Source organism: Macaca mulatta, chromosome 17, assembly GCF_049350105.2.
Source record: "Macaca mulatta isolate MMU2019108-1 chromosome 17, T2T-MMU8v2.0, whole genome shotgun sequence".
Taxonomy (NCBI): Eukaryota; Metazoa; Chordata; class Mammalia; order Primates; family Cercopithecidae; genus Macaca; species Macaca mulatta.
The window spans coordinates 13,201,426-13,220,733 of record NC_133422.1 but is presented as its reverse complement, the minus strand read 5'-3'; the positions used below and the strand labels follow the sequence as shown (position 1 = coordinate 13,220,733).

The 19,308-nt window shown below is 37.1% G+C and overlaps 1 protein-coding gene and 1 long non-coding RNA gene across 3 annotated transcripts in view; one reads left to right on the top strand and one right to left on the bottom strand.

Annotated features, from left to right (window-relative positions):
- STARD13 (StAR related lipid transfer domain containing 13) overlaps nt 1-19,308 on the top strand; it is a 558,426-nt gene that overhangs the window by 216,699 nt on the left and 322,419 nt on the right. For both annotated transcript variants that reach the window (XM_028837160.2, XM_077973670.1), the window contains one exon: nt 236-269. In XM_028837160.2, coding sequence (XP_028692993.2) covers nt 236-269 — 34 coding nt within the window. The remainder of the gene's footprint in view (nt 1-235; nt 270-19,308) is intronic.
- The window catches only part of LOC144336264 (uncharacterized), a 36,369-nt gene continuing 25,952 nt past the window's right edge, over nt 8,892-19,308 (bottom strand). The window contains exon 4 of the long non-coding RNA XR_013407890.1: nt 8,892-13,814. This is a non-coding gene — a long non-coding RNA (uncharacterized LOC144336264). The remainder of the gene's footprint in view (nt 13,815-19,308) is intronic.

The following is a 19,308-nucleotide window of genomic DNA, read 5'->3' as shown; positions in this document are numbered from 1 at the left end:
GTAATGCATCTTCCCCATGAATGAGTATTTTGATGACTTTTATGATTCCTGATGATTTGTGTGGTTCCTAAAATCATTCAATCTTCATGCCTCAGTTGGCATTTTATTTTCATTTCTGGAGGCCATTTGGTTCTAATTTTACAATCTTATTTTTTGTCTCAAACTCAATATTCTTGACAAAAGTGGTATAATTTTGAGATATTAAGAGTGATACTTTTTTTTTTTTTTTTAACAGGTGCTCTCCGATAAGAGACCCAAAGAAAGAGCGGGTAAGTCTCCCTGAGAAAATGTTTTCCTGTTTATGTATAAAAGTTGTTTGGAGAGCTTTGCCTCATCCCTATAAATTTAAACATGCCATAAGTGTCGTTGAATCATGGATGCAAAGCTGATGGATACAGTACGATGTTAAATCAGAATATGACCTGCATTTTGAAAATTGGAAAAGTTCGTTGGGTTTTCTCTAGTCCTCATGCAGCCATGCTGCCGAGTTTATCTCCATTTTGTAAGGTTGGTCTTACACAGAAAGAAATTGCTTTGCATAACCAGTCTTTATCTTGAAATGTATTTTATAAGTTAAGCAGGAATTAAGTAAAAGATTGCACCTTTACTGACACATCTGCTTAGAAGGTAAGGCCTCTCGAAAATAAGGCATATATGAGGGTAGTGATTTATTTGTAAAGCTTTTGTATTTGGAAATGTTCTGTATAAATCTGAATACTTGACAGCTTTATTTGTGGAATTTCTTATTTTAATGACTATGTAAACTAACAGCTAACCACTCTTGAATCACCACATCTTACCAACTCTTTAGCAGCTGTTGTTGTACTTTTCATTTGAACAGTCATTATGGATACGACATTCCGACATCTCCATATCAGTCCTCACTTCATACGGTCATTTACATACTTATACATAGAAAGGAACCCCTTCAAAGCCCTTTGTGTGATTCCACTGTGTGTATTCTTCATATCCTGTAGATAGTGTATTGCTGGACTTGAAAGCTAACACTTTTCTCTGAGTTTACATCTTTCAAGCCCGATTTTGAAGTCTCTTGTCAAATAATGCCTCTAAAGGCAATAGTGTGATGCTACCCTTATCTGCATTGTTGCCAGCATTATTTCCATTTTTATACACTCACTTTTCTATAATCTGTTGAGAACCAGTTTCAGTTCATTATTCAGACACCCAAGATCTCAGCTTCATTTGTGCTTAGGATGAGCATTGGATCTCTGGGATATAGTCATCTGCTGTTCTTCCAACTCTTGGGGAGATTTGCAAGGAGGCCTTTACACTGGGCCTTCTGGCAAGAATGACTGGCTAGAATTTTGTCAGGAAAATGTCTTTAGTGAGTGTGCCGGGCCTATCAGCTGTCCAACCAAACAACGAAGCAGAATTTGTTCTAGCCATTCTGAGAAATGCTTGTAGCATCAAATGTGTATAATTTTTGTCCATTACCACTTTTATATTTGGGACTTCACTATATATAACCCTGAACCACCTGGCAGCTAAGTGGGAAATAAGCACAGACCTCTTTTAAAATCATATGAATGTGTCCAAATAGTAAATTATGACATAAGTAGAATCTCTGTGCTTCGTCTCTCTTGTTGAAATTCCAACTTGAATTCAAGGAGTTGACACTGCATTTACATCAGCAAAGAATGTGCTTCACTCCAGAAATGACCAAAAAAGGGATTTACACTAATGAGCAGCTTTTAGACAAACAAAGTATTTCCCCTGGAGATTTGATAACTAGAATGATAGGTCTATTTTCTTCATTTCATAAGCACATTCAACTTATTATAGCAAAGGAATATTTTTTCACCATGTAAAAGCTACAATCAAGAAAGTAAGAAATAACCGTAGTTAACTTCTGGGTGGAAATGACAAGTACATTTCTAACAAATTAAATCTCTGTGAGGAAGTTCAGCCATGGAGGCTCTGAAGTGGTATCATAGTCCTAGATTGGACGTGGAGCTTACCTGTGGGTCTTCAGGTATGGTGCATGAGAGTTCAGTCTACTACAGCCTGAATATGTAGCTGTTTAACCACTCTGTTGTTCAGTGTTTCATTTTGGCAGGGGAAAAAAATCGAACAGGCAAGCAGGCCAGAAAATCTAGAAGAGAGTCAAATCAATTTTCACATAAATATTTATGGAAAGCACTTGGGGAGAAGGAAATATTGGTGAAGGATATCTGAGAACAATTTTTCTGAACACGTAAATCAAAGGAGAATTATAGAAGCCTAATTCCAATTTCCCTGCAGATACAAAACAGTCCATAAGTCTGTGTTTTTTCATTACAGTCCCACCTTTTTTAACTTCATCTTTCAAATTAAATTATTAATAATTTAAACTTTTGATGCTCATTCCTTCCTGCTGTTTGTAAATCGTAAAGTCAGCTGCCTCGTTCCTAATTTGACTTTCCATCATTGCTTCTTAATTGGAGTGTCCAAGAGCTTTGCTCTATTTTAGCAGAAATAGAATATGGTAGTCAGACTGAAGCGGCCCTTCCATATATAAAGATGGAAGGTGGAATGTGACGTAGCAGGAGGATGTCACCCTGACCCACTATTGACCCTTGCGAGGTGATTCCTGGTGATTCTTTCTTGTGTTTTTTTTGTTTTTTTTTTTTTTTTTTGAGACGGAGTCTCGCTCTGTCGCCCAGGCTGGAGTGCAGTGGCCGGATCTCAGCTCACTGCAAGCTCCGCCTCCCGGGTCTACGCCATTCTCCTGCCTCAGCCTCCCGAGTACCTGGGACTACAGGCGCCCGCCACTGCGCCTGGCTAGTTTTTTTGTATTTTTTAGTAGAGACGGGGTTTCACCGTGTTAGCCAGGATGGTCTCGATCTCCTGACCTCGTGATCCGCCCATCTCGGCCTCCCAAAGTGCTGGGATTACAGGCTTGAGCCACCGCGCCCGGCTTTCTTGTGTTTTAAAACTGCCTGATTCACATTTTCCTCTGGTCTCAGTCACTGATCGGGGTAAATGTGAAACCCAAAGTAAAAGAGATTCCAGCAGAAAAGCACAGGCACAATAAGGTGGTTTAAAGGCCAGTCGTTATTGCTTTCACCACAGATCAAAAGAGAATGCCACTCTTTTCTAAGCAGTTTAAGCTGTCCACTGGGACGAAAAGATCTCAGCCTAGTGATGAAAGAAACATCTACTACAGCAACAGTGGAATATTTCCTCCCAGTTTATGCCTAGTATGCTGTGGTCTTTATTAGATAAAAATTCGCAATAGAAATGAATGTTATATATTGTAATATAGTTTGCTTAATGGAATGAAAAGTTAATTTATTTTTGAAGAGTAAATATATACATAAATATACACATACTATAAAATTAACCCAAGTAGTGGTGGTTGACTTAATTTGTTTTTTAATTGCTCTTCTCATTGTATGTGTTATCATTTCTTTAAATGTGTAAATAGGAGACTAAAGCCAAATTACAGTGTTGTTCACTGTCAAGAATATTTGAATCTCACATTGATGTATCATTCTATGTGTGCAACATACTGTTCATTTAAAGATTGTAAAAAAAATTTCTTTGGTTTAGAAAACAATTTTAAAACCTAAGGAAAATAAAATCACATCTGAAGAAATCACATTTTTTTTTCCTCTGAGTAATTTCATTAGGGCAATAGGGACAATTCTTAGAACAGTTTCAAAAGAGGCTTCATGGACATAGCTATTCATCCTTCCTCCAAGAGCTATAATTACTTCTCGCCTTCTCAGCTTCATTGTGTTATGGCGTTTTGTTAGGCACATTATCAAGAATATGAAGGATCTGTCAGGAACAGAATTTCACAAGAGTTAGAAGTATAGAGATGTAGGAAATCAAAAGTACTAGCCAAATCCAATTATTATGAAGAAAATCACATAATATATGGAGTGTACCTATTTTTCTGTTTCACTAGAATTTAATTGTAGTGACAAATATCTGAGCCCAACAGATTTTTGGTACCCTTTATCTATTCCAATATGAAATTATAACTTCAATTTAGTTAATTAAGTATCTGTTGAACATTACTGTGTTCCTTGCACTGTGCAAGGCATTAGCAATACAAAGATAAAGTGAGATAAAATTATCCCTCCTTCAAGAAGCTTGACTAAATTAAATTCTCTCTCGAGATTTTTCCGGTGAAACCAGAGCCTTTAAAAAAGTAAATTTATAACTATTTCGTGAAATTTACAGTAATTTAGTAAGATTTTTAAATTGTGATTTCCTATGACTATACATACAGACAATTACCATTCTGTAGTAATACAACCACATGAGGCAAAAAGAAAGCATCAAAGTGTGCCAAGAAGAACCTTAGTTTTATTTGATTTTAATTAGTGGGAATCTCTATCTTGATGCAAGTGCCACATAAAGCTTAGGAGCTTTATAAATCTAGTTAAAATACAATCTTTCCCTCCATATTTGAGATGTATCAGCTTATTCCCTTGAAAGTTATTCTGAGTACTTAGTTATAGCCCTTGCAAGCTGCCAACTTAAATACAGATAGGGAAAAGGAGAGTGTTTTCTATCTACCATTCCTACCTCTCACAGTGGAATCCATGGACTTCTCCTGGGCAAAGTGCCCCAAACATCTGCTGAAGAGCCTTGAGTAGCAGGGAAGTCAAGGAAGCTGCCCAACTAACAAATATGAAATTTATGTTTGGCCTTAAGATTTCAGGTGACTTTTGCATTGCTGTCCCCTAACTCAGCTTGGCTGTCTCCTTCTCTTAAAGCCTAAATGCCACCTGTTTTAAAAATCCTTCTCTGCTCACTCTAGCTAAAGAGGTTGACTCCTTCCCCAACTAGTTTCTATGGCTGCAATCTCCGTTTCTTCAGAGCACTTGTCAGAACTTATAGTTTCCTTCCTTCCTTCCTTCCTTCCTTCCTTCCTTCCTTCCTTCCTTCCTTCCTTCCTTCCCTCCTTCCCTCCCTCCCTCCCTCCCTCCCTCCTTCCTTCCCTCCTTCCTTCCTTCCTTTCTTCCTTTCTTCCTTTCTTCCCTCCCTTCCTTTCTTCCTTTCCAATAGGCTAGAAGGTCCATGTCTTGTTCACTATTTTATCCCTTGCTTCCAATAGACTGCTGCCATACAACAGGTGCTGAAAAACATTTGCTGACTAAATGAACCCCTAAACAATAGATTTTATATAATAAAGTTAAGTGCCACCAAGAAAAGTATATGCAGCAGGAAGATCTCATGTTTATCTGGTGGCTTTGCGGCCCTCTTTGCACATTGCCGAATACCCCAGTTTAAAGAGAATTAAGTCCAAGATATTAGAGGAATACAGATCCATATTGACTGAGAGCTTTCATGAGCCAAGAAAGCATTATGAGACATTGACATTCTTTATGTATATTCATTAAATCAGTCCTCAAAACAACACTATATCATTGGAAGTATTGTCTTCACTTTATGTGTATAAAACAGTAAGGGTCAAAATTAAATTGCTCAATGATTGTCTTAAGTTGGAACTTAAATCTGGTTCTGTTTGATTTCTTTTTCTTTTACTTTTTTTTTTGAGACGGAGTCTTGCTCTATCATCCAGGCTGGAGTGCAGTGCCGTTATCTAGGTTCACTGCAACCTCCGCCTCCCGGGTTCAAGCAATTCCCCTACCTCAGCCTCCCAAGTAGCTGGGATTACAGGTGCACGCCACCATGCCTGGATAATTTTTGAACTTTTAGTAGAGATGGGGTTTCGCCATGTTGGCCAGGCTGGTCTTGAACTCCTGACCTCAAGTGAACTCCTGGCCTCCTAAAGTGTTGGGATTGCAGGCGTGAACCACTGTGCCTGGCCTCTTATTTGATTTCTAAGACTGTGTACCTTTCACTAAACAAATACTCTCCAAAGAATATCATGGAGGGCTGACTATTGACTAAGTTGCTACTGCTTGTCCATCCACCAACTTCTACTACTGTGTGTACTGGATTCGTAAATTTATTGAGTGGGCACTGTGATTCATTACAAAGAATGCATAAAAGAAAAACAGTGCCTTCTCTGAAGGAACTCATCACAAATGGGGGAAGAGAATAAGGAAATACACAGAGGGGGCAAACACACAGCCATTTTCTATGATATTTCTCCTGTTACTCAGAGGGTCAGCATGACAGGGACACAGGCCATGTTTTTAAAATCAAGGAAACATTATTTTTATGATTATAGTTAATGAACCCTCCTTTGAATGTTCCTTGTAAATATTCAGTGTTTACAAGAGAATAACCTCTGAAAAACAAAACTAAAGAATACAAGAGGTGTGATCTCTGTTTTAGCAGAGACATAATATGGTAATCATACTGAAGCAGCCCCTCCATATACGCAGATAGAAAGCAGAACGTTACGTAACAGGAGGATGTGGCCCTGGCCCACTGTTGACTCTTGCGAGGTGATTCGTGGTGATTCTTTCTTGTGTTTTAAAACTGCCTGATTCACATTTTCGTCTGGAACCCTATGTAATGAGATTGTTGCTGCTGTTGCTTCTAGAGAGTATTTGAAGGAAGCTAGACTTGAACAACTTCTAACTAAAGACAAAGCAGTTCCTGGTTTCTCCTTTTTGAGGTCTTCCGGGGGATAGGAGCAGTTCTTCTAGCGGATGGGGGACCTTGAAAAAATGAGATTATGACCAGAAAGCAGAAAAGCAGAAAGTAATTACAATACTTAGTAGGAACTTTGTTGGCAACAGAGAAAGAATATTATCTTGTTAAAAGAATCCTTCCTTAGTATCATCAATAATTTCTTCAATCAGAAGCACGGAAGTATCAATGTATTTTGTTGTTCAAAGCCATTTGTTGTAAATACTAGACTTTTGCTGAAAAATATCCTTTTAATCTTCTCATTTGTTCCATGATTTGAAAGGAAAACAATAAAAATTGTCTATTCAATAGCATGGTTTTATCTTACTGTTTGAGGTTTAAAAAAATGGGTCTCTCTACTTTTATTTATGGCATATTGTTTTATTAAGTAATATAAATGTAATCGTGAAAATAAAGCATTATTTCATTTTTTAGATTCTATAGTATGCCCACATCTTCTAAATCGTTTTGAGATTAGTTAATGTTTATTTTTATTGTTCTTGAAACAGCAATCTCTGTAAAAAGTGCATTAAAGAAAATACAAACATTAAAAAGCAGCCATAATTTTTGCTTCTGAAAATGCCTTTTATAAGTATGTTATGTGCAAACATATAATCTTGAAAGTACTATTCATACCCCATTATCTTCATTGTGATTTTCATATAAATAAATATAGTACCATAGAAAATTTTAAATCACCTATCATACTGACTGCAGTATTGCTACAGAAAACTTTGAAATACATTAATCTCTGGCAACTAATTCAGTCTTTGGAAATACTGGTAGATTTAAACGACTTCTTATAGGCTTAGGTTGTTTTGTGAAGCTGCCCCTTCCCCCAGGCAACCGTGCAATTGTCCTGTTGAGAATGTGGACCCTTTTGTGAGGCACTGGTCTAACCTAAAGAGCTGAACAGATGTTAAAAAAAAATCACTCCACATAATTTTTCTAGAAATTAATTATTGAATACTATTCAGTTAAATCCTATTAATTTGTATTTCTAACTTTTCCTAACATCTTTTATCTAAGAAGAAAAGAAAGATTCCAAAATTATATTAGAATATAGACACCATCAGCAACAACTCGTGAGTGACTGTGGGTCCTCTTTTCTCCTCTCTCTCCCGGCATCAGAACCTTCTAACCAGAGCCATCCATACTGCAGACAAGGCACTACCTCTCCTCCTTTACTTCCCAATACCTTAACCACCCCTATTTTTCCTTGAGCGTATCCTGCTCTTTTATACCTTAGAGACTTGAAGACAAGGTGTTCCTTGACTTCTCTACCTGGTTTACTCTGATTCAGGTTCACGGGGCCGGATCAGACGCCAAGTCCTCTGCTGAACTTTCCCTTGATCCCTAAGCAGAGTGCCAGTCACAGGATACTTTGTGACAGTTCCGTCATTGCCCCTGTAACATTCTGTAATTTCTATTGTAAGCCCCATGGGGGAAGGTACAACAGCTTATGTTCTCAGTATCCCTGGCCCACCACCTCTTAGACCTTTGATATATTTTTTTGAATGAATGAAATAATTATTTATATTTATGACAACGCTGTGAGGTAAGCAATATAACCATTATCTTCATTTTACAGAAACTGAGGTTAATAGATTTTAAATGGTGTGTCAAATTTTGCACATCTATTAACTGGTAGGCAAAAACTAAGACCAAAACTTTAATAAAATACATTTTCTAGCACTCTAGTATTGGGTATTGATATTGATTAAATATTTCCCATGATTTAATTTTAATCATAGTTATTTTCAAAGACATATATTCCACAACAATGCCATCTAATAGAAATATAATGTGAGCTACGAATGTGAGCCAAATATGTAATTTAAAATTATCCATATGTTTCATTAATAAAGGTGAAAATAATTTTAATAACATTTTATTTAGCCCAGTATCCCTAAAATATCTTTTTAACATGTAATTAAAATAAAAATTATTGAGATTTTGTATTCTTTTTTATAATAATTATTAAAAATCTGGCATGTATTTTACACTTACAGCACATCTTAATTCAGACTAGCCACATTTTTTATTAAACAATGTTTTATTGATGCATAATAGATAATACACAGTTCCGTGTTATATACATGTGATAATTTAATGCATTAGTATAATTTGTAAAGAACAAATAGAATAATTGGAATATCCATGACCTTAATTATTTGTCTTGTCTCTATGCTAGAAATATCCAAATTATTCTCTTCTAGCTATTTTGAAATATAGAATAGTTTATTGTAAACTATAGCCACCCTACTAATCTAGAATAGTAGGTCTTATTTATTTCTTCTGTCTAACTCTGTATTTGTACCCATTAATCAACTTCTTTTCTTTTCTTTTCTTTTTTTTTTTGATGGATTCTTGTTCTGTCACCAGGCTGGAGTGCAGTGGCATGATCTCAGCTCATTGCAACCTCCGCCTCCTGGGTTCAAGTGATTCTCCTGCCTCAGCCTCCCGGGGAGCTGGGACTACAGGTGCATGCCACCACGCCCGGTTAATTTTTGTATTTTTAGTAGAGATGGGGTTTCAACATGTTGGCCAGGATGGTCTTGATCTCTTGACCTCGTGATTTGCCCATCTCAGCCTCCCAAAGTGCTGGGATTACAGGCGTGAGCCACTGCACCCAGCTAATCAACTTCTTTTCATCTCCACCTCCCTTCTATCCTTCGTGGCCTCTGATAATCACCAGTCTATTCTCTGTCTTCATGAAATCCACTTTTTTAGCTCCCACATGAGTAAGAACATTCAATATTTGTCTTTCTGTGCTTGGGTTTTTTCACTTAAACTAATAGTTTCATTAATAAAACTTAAACTAATAGTTTAAGTGACCTCCAGTTCCACCTATGTTACTGCAAATGACAGGATTTTTTTTTATGACTAAATTATATTCCATTGTGTATATGTGCCACATTTCTTTATCCATTTATCCATTGAAGGGCACTTAGGTTGATTCCATATTTTGGCTATGTGAATAGTGCTGTAATAAACATGGGAGTGCAGATATCTTGTCAACATATTGATTTCCATTCTTTTGGATATACATCCAGTGGTGGAATTGATGGATCATATGGTAGCTCTATTTTTAGGTTTTTGAGGAACCTCCATGCTGTTCCCCATAGTGTACTAACTTACATTTCCAACCTTATACACAAATTCTACTTTTTCCACATCCTTGCCAGCATCTGTTATTGTTGCCTGTCTTTTAAAAACGTATTTTAATTTTTCAGGGTATATAGTATGTGTATATATTTATGAGGTACATGAGATATTTTGATACAGGCATGCAATGTGAAATAAGCACATCATGGAGAATGGGGTGTCCATCCCCTCAAGAATTTATCCTTTGAGTTACAAACATCAAATTACTTTTCATTTTAAAATGTACAATTAAGTTAGTATTGACTACAAATATACAGTTAAGTTATTATGGCACACCCTGTGGCGCTATCAAATAGTAGCGCTCATTCATTCTTCCTATTTTTTTGTATCCATTTATCATCCTCATTTCCTCCCCTGCCAGCACCCTGCTACCCTTGCCAGCCTCTGGTAACCATCCTTCTACTGCCTATGTCCACGAGTTCAATTGTTTTGAGTTTTAGATCCCACAAATAAGTGAGAACATGGAACGTTTGTCTTTGTGTACCTGGCTTATTTCACTTAACATAATGATCTCCCGTTCCATCCATGTTGCTGCAAATGGCAAGATCTCATTATTTTTTATGACTAAATAGTTCTCCATTGTGTGTATGTACCACATTTTCTTTCTTTCTTTTTTTTTTCGAGACAGAGTCTTGCTCTGTCACCCAGGCTGGAGTGCAGTGGCACAGTGTCGGCTCACTGCCACCATGGCCGGCTAATTTTTTGTATTTTTAGTAGAGACAGGGTTTCACAGTGTTAGCCAGGATGGTCTTGATCTCCTGACCTCGTGATCTGCCCGCCTCGGCCTCCCAAAGTGCTGGAAGTATAGGCGTGAGCCACCGCGCCCAGCCCTGTACCACATTTTCTTTATCCATCTGTAGATGGACACTTAGGTTGCTTCCAAATTTTAGCTATTGTAAACAGTGCTGTGACAAACACAGGAGTGTGTATATCTCTTTGATACACTGATTTCCTTTCTTTTGGGTTTATATCCAGCAGTGGGATTGCTGGATCACCTGGTAGCTCAATTTTTAGTTTTTTGAGAAACTTCCAAACTGTTTTCCATAGCTGTTGTACTAGTTTACATTCCCATCAACAGTGCACAAGGGTTCTCTTTGCTCCACATTCACGCCAGCATTTGTTATTGCCTGTCTTTTGGATATAAGCCATTTTAACTCGGGTCAGATGATATCTCTTTGTAGTTTTGATTTGCATTTCTCTGATGAGCAATGAGGTTGAGCACCTTTTCATATACCTGCTTGCCGTTTGCATGTCTCCTTTTGCGAAATGTCTATTCAAATCTTTTGCCCGTTTTTTGATCAGATTATTCAATTTTTTCCTATAGAGTTGTTTGGGCTCCTAATAAGCTTCTAATAATTATCTATTCTGGTTATTAATCCCTTATCAGAGGGATAGTTTGCAAATATTTTCTCCCATTCTGTAGGTTGTCTCTTCACTTTGTTAAGTGTATCCTTTGCTGTGCAGAAGCTTTTTAACTGATGTGTTGCCTGTTTTTTTGATAAAAAAAATTGTAATTGGGATGAGATGATCTCTTCTTGTGTTTTTCATTTTCACCTCTCTAATGGTTAGCGATGTTAAGCATTTTTTCATATGTCTGTTGCCCATTTGTATGTCTTCTTTTGAGAAATATCTGTTCACGTCTTTTGTCCATTTTTTAATTGGGGTTTTCATTGTTGTTGAGTTTTTTGAGTTCCTTTTTATTTTTAATATTAACATCTTATCAGATGCATAGTTTGCCAATGTATTCTCTAATTCTGTGTGTTGTCTTTTTGCTCTGCGGTTTCCTTTACCGTGCACAAACTTTTTAGTTTGGTGTAATCTAATTTCTATATTTGTTTTGTTGCCCACACTTTTGAGGTTTTATCAAAAAAATCCTTGCATAGACCAATGACATGAAGATTTTCCCTATGTTTTCATTTAGCGGTTTTGTTGTTCTGGGGTCTTATATGTAAGTCTTTAATCCATATTAAGTCATTTTGTGTATATAATGATAGATAACAGTCTAGTTTTATTCTTCCGCATGTGTATATCCAGTTTTCCGAGAACCATTCACTGAAGAGGCTCTCTTTCCCCATTGTATGTTCCTAGTGCCTTTGTCAAAGCAGAGCTGGCTATAAATGTATGGATTTATGTCTGAGTTCTCTATTCTGTTCCATTGGTCTATTTGTCTATTTTTATGTTAGAGACTAGCCACATTTCTAATGCTCAATACCTATGTATAACTACTGGCTACCATTTTGAACAACACAAGTTGTTGTTTGATTTGACCCTTGTGAAAAACAGTATTGGGTGAATTAATTTCAAGTGGAAAACAAGGGAATATCTTTGTGGCATGGCTCATGAAAACTGGCGTGCCACCAGTGTGGGTTATGTTATCTTTCCCTCCTTAAATCCTCTTGACTTAAAATATTTGCAGGGATTATTGGTTTCCTTAATGGATTTATTGAAAGCACTGCTACCGTCCTCTGTAATCCAAAATATTATTTTTATGTTTTTTATTTGTTAATACAAAACTGATTAACACTCTTTTTGGAGGCAGAAAATATGGGCATTAGGGATAGAGAGGCCTGAGTTTGAGTCTAGGTCCCTGTTACTTAATTAGCCTTGTGATTAAGAGCAAGGCACCTGTCTGTGTAAGTCTCATTTTCCTCATCTATTAATATGGATAACAACATACCGATTGGGCATAATAATTATTAGTGTTAAATGAGATAATAATAAGCAGAAACTTTTAATTTTGATGCCTGCACATGATCAATACATAATAGCTATTACTTGCGTTGTTATTATTGATGATAATTAGTTCTATACAGAGCTCTCATAACCACCTCTACCTAAATGTTATATTTACTGAGTACCCAAATCATTCATGATAAAGCATTTTAATGGTGAATACAAGTTCATAAACTGAGAATAGAAGGAGAAGCCAAGGTGTTCTAACTTTATCTAAAATGTCAAAACTCACTCTTTATATGTAATCTTGAGTAAGACACATTCCATTGTCTCAGATAGAAAATATGAAGAATGTTTTGTCATAATGATAGGAGTACTGTGACCCCTTAATACAACACATGTTTCATGAAGAGTTTTAAAACAAATGAGTACACTCAATTTAGTCTTCTGAAAGGAAATTGACAGATAGCAAATATAAATATTTTCAAAAACCAATATGATGCCTCAAGTGTAATAAAAGAAAAATAATTTATAATTAAATGATAATGTATTGAGTCTATAATGCTCAGCTTGACCACATTAGAAGATATAATGAAATAGCCCAGTGCTTATAATGAGTAGTTTTGGATTAAAAAAAAGTGAGAATATGAGAAGTGATTTGGCAGAAGAGTTATAGGTAAGTGAAAGAGTGGAGATAAGGGTGGAATTAGAATGAAACCAGGGTTGAGATGAGTAATAACAGGCAGACTTGTAAGTGTGTGATAGAAGGCAGAAGAACATAACCTTAATTAAAGTCAAGATTAGATGCTAAGACAAGTTGTCACTGTCAACGTGGAGAAAATGAGAAAGTCTGATATTCTTGCAAATGAGCGGGGCTTTATTTATGTATGATGTCAATAATTAATTTCATGTTATAAAATAGGACAGGGTAGAAACAAAGCATCACCAAAAATATATATGCATTCTTGAAATTCCACATGTCAGTGCATACAGTTAGTCTCATATGTAAAGACATTAGAGATCATTTTCTTCCACAGGCCACAGAAAAATAAGGATGGATTAGGAAAAGGAAGCTTTACTACAAGAAGCTGTAGAGAAATTGTACAGTTTATGGAAGTAGTATTGAAAAGCCTAGATAACCCAAAAATAAATAAATGGTTTAAACATAGACTATCAGAGTCAACTTTCTAAAATAATGGCTAAATGAGAATATATGTATATATATTTGGACACAATAAAAACAACAATTACAGTAATTACAAATGCAGGTTACTTCTGATGTCTTAAACTGGTGGTCCCAATACCATGAATGACATCATCCTTGGTGACACGTCCTGTGATGGTGAACAGCTCTTCACAAAGTTATGAGCAAACTTCACAGTTTTTCCACCATTTCCATGGTACTGTCATTGCTGGAAAATTGAGTATATATTAAAACCATGTAAAAGCTGCTTTCTGTCTGTATGTAAAATAGAATAAGGGTCTAGTCTCAGAGAAGCTCAGATAATAACTAATGTGGCAGTAGATCTGGCAATCATGTAGAACGCAGGGCAAGTCTTCACTATCCAGTCCTGGTTTTCAGGATTGTCAGCATATGACAACTGGCCACTAAGTTCTAGTGGAAGATACCAATCATTACAATAAACAAAAATATACCTCCTCATTTTTTCCCAAATGCACGCATTCTAGAAGGCATAGCATCTCCCTTGAAAATCATTGGCTTAGAGAGAAAGAGCACCCTGGCCCTTCAAGGCACCAATGTAGCAGCATGACTTAAGATTGCGGTCCCTCCTGGGATTGGGCTGAGCACACATTTGCTACCTGTTCCTTCAACTATGTGGTGCCTACCTCGGCATGCCAGGTCTGACAGTTCCTAGGCACTTCAAATGCTTGCTGGACACTACGCTTGTTGGTGGCTTTGAAAGAAACTCTTTCCAAATAGGAGGCAGAGGCAAAGCATTCCTGATGCCTCCTCAACTTGTGAAAGAAGGCACCATGAAATAAATGCATATACACCATTTGAATGGCTTCCCTTTTCACTAAGTTCTTGTGTAGAGTGAGACTACAATTTTTGTTCATCCTCTCAGAGTTTCAATTAGATTTAAAGTCTTCTGGTATCTATTCTTAGCACCAACATTCACATCAAAATCAGTCCGTCATTCAGTAACAATCAGCAGGTCAAATTAACAAACTTTCAGACACTGAAAGTTTTAATTCACTTTTTAAAGTCATCTGTTAACTGTGGAAGCAAACCACTTTCTCTGCTGGAAAATTTACCAAAGGCCAGCTTGACAGACTATGTCTATTTTGAGTAACATTGCAAGTTTTCTTAAAAGTAGAGTTGAGCTGCCTAATAAGGTACACGATGAATTGGACTTCTACGTGTAAAAATACAGGCCTACCACTACTCTATGTCCTTTTTTTGATGAGCAATTCCATGGCTCCTCATTACCCACAGGATGAAATCCAGAAAATTTGTCTGGCCATTAAAGATTCTAAAAAATCTAATTGCCACTCACAGCCCCCGGATGCTGCCAGAGGAACCTTACCTTGCTTCCTCCACCAGCTGCCTGAGCTTCCCTTCTCACAGGTGTTGCTTAGGCCAGACACAGGAGACCCCAGGCTTGCAATTGAACCCCTACTTGGTCACTTTAAGTGATCTCACTTTCAGGATTCGTTTCTTCATAACTACAAAGCTGAGGGCAATAATGTGCGCAGAATGCTTAGCACAGATCCTGGTGCACAATAGTTGTTTTAAAAGTACTAGTTCGTTTCTCCTGCCTTTTAAGGTCTTCATCTCACAATCCTGAAAAGCACTGTCTCTGAGACCAGCCCAAATTCCACTTCTGTAAAAATTTCCCTGAAGATTTCAGCTGGAAGCAATCATTCATTTATTAGATGGAGATACTGGTGAGAGAGGTTAAGTAGCTCAGAATTTCATAAGGGGTAATGAAAGAGCACAATTTCAACTTAGGTAGTCTGGCTCTGAGTCTGGGGTTTTTGTTTTTTGTTTTGTTGTTTTTTTTGGTATGACAGATTTTTTTTTGTTAAAAATTTTTATTTATTTATTTTTATTATTATACTTTAAGTTCTAGCATACACGTGCACAACGTACAGGTTTGTTACATAGGTATACATGTGCCATATTGGTATGCTACACCCATCAACTCCTCATTTACATTAGGTATTTCTCCTAATGGATACTCCCCCAGGTCCCCACCCCTCCGACAGGCCCCAGTGCCAGTGTGTGATGTTCCCCACCCTGTGTCCAAGTGTTCTCATTGTTCAGTTCCCTCCTATGAGTGAGAACATGCGGTGTTTGGTTTTCTGTCCTTCCGATAGTTTGCTAAGAATGATGGTCTCCAGCTGCATCCATGTCCCTACAAAGGACATGAACTCATCCTTTTTTATGGCTGCGTAGTATTCCATGGTATATATGTGCCACATTTTCTTAATCCAGTCTATCATTGATGGACATCTGGGTTGGTTCCAAGTCTTTGCTATTATGAATAGTGCCACAATAAACGTACATGTGCATGTGTCTTTATAGCAGCATGATTTATAATCCTTTGGGTATACACCCAGTAAAGGGATGGCTGGGTCAAATGGTATTTCTAGTTCTAGATCCTTGAGGAATCGCCACACTGTCTTCCACGATGTTGAACTAATTTACATTCCCACTAACAGTGTAAAAGCGTTCCTATTTCTCCACATCCTCTCCAGCATCTGTTTTGTCCTGACTTTTTAATGATTGCCATTCTAACTGGTGTGAGATGGTGTCTCATTGTGGTTTTGATTTGCATTTCTCTGATGACCAGTGATGATGAGCATTTTTTCATGTGTTTGTTGGCTGCATAAATGTCTTCTTTTGAGAAGTGTCTTTTCATATCCTTTGCCCACTTTTTGATGGGGTTGTTTTTTTTTCTTGTAATTTGTTTAAGTTCTTTGTAGATTCTGGATATTAGCCCTTTCTCAGATGGATACATTGCAAGCATTTTCTCCCATTTTGTAGGTTGCCTGTTCACTCTGATGGTAGTTTTTCGTTTGTTTGTTTGTTTTTGTTTTTGTTGTTATTGTTGTTGTTTGCTGTGCAGAAGCTCTTTAGTTTAATTAGATCCCATTTGTCTATTTTTGGTTTTGTTGCCATTGCTTTTGGTGTTTTAGTCATGAAGTGTTTGCTCATGCCTATGTCCTGAATGGTATTGCCTAGGTTTTCTTCTAGGGTTTTTTATGTTTTTAGGTCTAACATTTAAGTCTTTAATCCATATTGAATTAATTTTTGTATAAGATGTAAGGAAGGGATCCAGTTTCAGCTTTCTACATATGGCTAGCCAGTTTTCCCAACATCATTTATTAAATAGGGAATCCTTTCCCCATTTCTAGTTTTTGTCAGGTTTGTCAAAGATCAGATTGTTGTAGATGTGTGGTGTTATTTCTGAGACCTCTGTTCTGTTCCATTAGTCTATATCTCTGTTTGGGTACCAGTACCATGCTGTTTTGGTTACTGTAGCCTTGTAGTATCGTTTGAAGTCAGGTGGCATGATGCCTCCAGCTTTGTTCTTTTTGCTTAGGATTGTCTTGGCAATATGGGCTCTTTTTTGGTTCCATATGAACTTTAAAGTAGTTGTTTCCAATTCTGTGAAGAAAGTCATTGGTAGTTTGACGGGGATGGCATTGAATCTATAAGTTACCTTGGGCAGTATGGCCATTTTCATGATATTGAGTCTTCCTATCCATGAGCATGGAATGTTCTTCCATTTGCTCACTCTTTTATTTCAGTGAGCAGTGGTTTGTAGTTCTCCTTGAAAAGATCCTTCACATCCCTTGTAAATTGGATTCCTAGGTATTTTATTCTCTTTGTAGTAATTGTGAATGGGAGTACACTCATGATTTGGCTCTCTGTTTGTCTGTTATTGGTGTATAGGAATGCTTGTGATTTTTGCACATTGATTTTGTATCCTGAGACTTTGCTGAAGTTGCTTATCAGCTTAAGGAGGTTTGGGGCTAAGACGATGGGGTTTTCTAATTATACAATCATGTCATCAGCAAACAGGGACAGTCTGACTTCTACTTTTTCTAATTGAATACCCTCTATTTCCTTCTCTTGCCTGATTGCCCTGGCCAGAACTTCCAACACTATGTTGAGTATGAGTGGTGAGACAGGACATCCTTGTCTCGTGCCAGCTTTCAAAGGGAATGCTTCCAGTTTTTGCCCATTCAGTATGATAGCAGCTGTGAGTTTGTCATAAATAGTTCTTATTATTTTCAGATACGTTCCATCAATACCTAGTTTATTGAGAGTTTTAGCATGAAGGGATATTGAATTTTGTCGAAGGCCTTTTCTGCATCTATTGAGATAATCATGTGTTTTTTGTGGTTGGATCTGTTTATGTGATGGATTACATTTATTGATTTGTGTATGTTGAACCAGCCTTGCATCCCGGAGATGAAGCCCACTTGATCGTGGTGGATAAGCTTTTTGATGTGCTGCTGAATTCGGTTTTCCAGTATTTTACTGAGTATTTTCGCATTGATGTTCATCAGGGATATTGGTCTAAAATTCTTTTTTTGTTGTGTCTCTGCTAGGGTTTCGTATCAGGATGATGCTGGCCTCAGAAAGTGAGTTAGGGAGGATTCCCTCTTTTTCTATTGATTGAAATAGTTTCAGAAGGAATGGTACCAGTTCCTCTTTGTACCTCTGGTAGAATTCGGCTGAGAATCCATCTGGTCCTGGACTTTTTTTGGCTGGTAAGCTATTAATTATTGCCTCAATTTCAGAACCTGTTATTGGTCTATTCAAGGATTCAACTTCTTCCTGGTTTAGTCTTGGTAGGGTGTATGTGTCCAGGAATTTATCCATTTCTTCTGGATTTTCTGGTTTATTTGCATAGAGGTGTTTATAGTAATATCTGATGGTAGTTTGTATTTCTGTGGGATCAGTGGTGATATCCCTTTATCATTTTTTATTGCATCTATTTGATTCTTCTCTCTTTTCTTCTTTATTAGTCTTGCTAGCAATCTATCATTTTGTTGATCTTTTCAAAAATCGATCTCCTGGATTCATTGATTTTTTGAAAGGTTTTTTGTGTCTCTATTTCCTTCAGTTCTGCTCTGATCTTAGTTATTTCTTGCCATCTTCTAGCTTTTGAATGTGTTTCCTCTTGCTTCTCTAGTTCTTTTAATTGTGGTGTTAGGGTGTCAATTTTAGATCTTTCCTGCTTTCTCTTGTGGGCATTTAGTGCTATAAATTTCCCTTTACACACTGCTTTAAATGTGTCCCAGAGATTCTGGTATGTTGTGTCTTTGTTCTCATTGGTCTCAAAGAACATCTTTATTTCTGCCTTCATTTCGTTATGTACTCAGTAGTCATTCAGGAGCAGGTTGTTCAGTTTACATGTAGTTGTGTGGTTTTCAGTGAGTTTCTTAATCCTGACTTCTAATTTGATTGCACTGTAGTCTGAGAGACAGTTTGTTGTGATTTCTGTTCTTTTACATTTGCTGAGGAGTGCTTTACTTTCAACTATGTGGTCAATTTTGGAATAAGTGCAATGTGATGCGAGAAGAATGTATATTCTGTTGATTTGGGATGGTGAGTACTGTCGATGTCTATTAGGTCCATTTGGTGCAGAGCTGAGTTCAAGTCCTGGATATCTTTGTTAACCTTCTGTCTTGTTGATCTGTCTGATATTGACAGTGGGGTGTTAAAGTCTCCTGTTGTTATTGCGTGGGAGTCTAAGTCTCTTTGTAGGTCTCTAAGGACTTGCTTTATAAACCTGGGTGCTCCTGTATTGGGTGCATATATATTTAGGATAGTTAGCTCTTTTTGAATTGATCCCTTTACCATTATGTAATGGCCATCTTTGTCTCTTTTGATCTTTGTTGGTTTAAAGTCTGCTTTATCAGAGA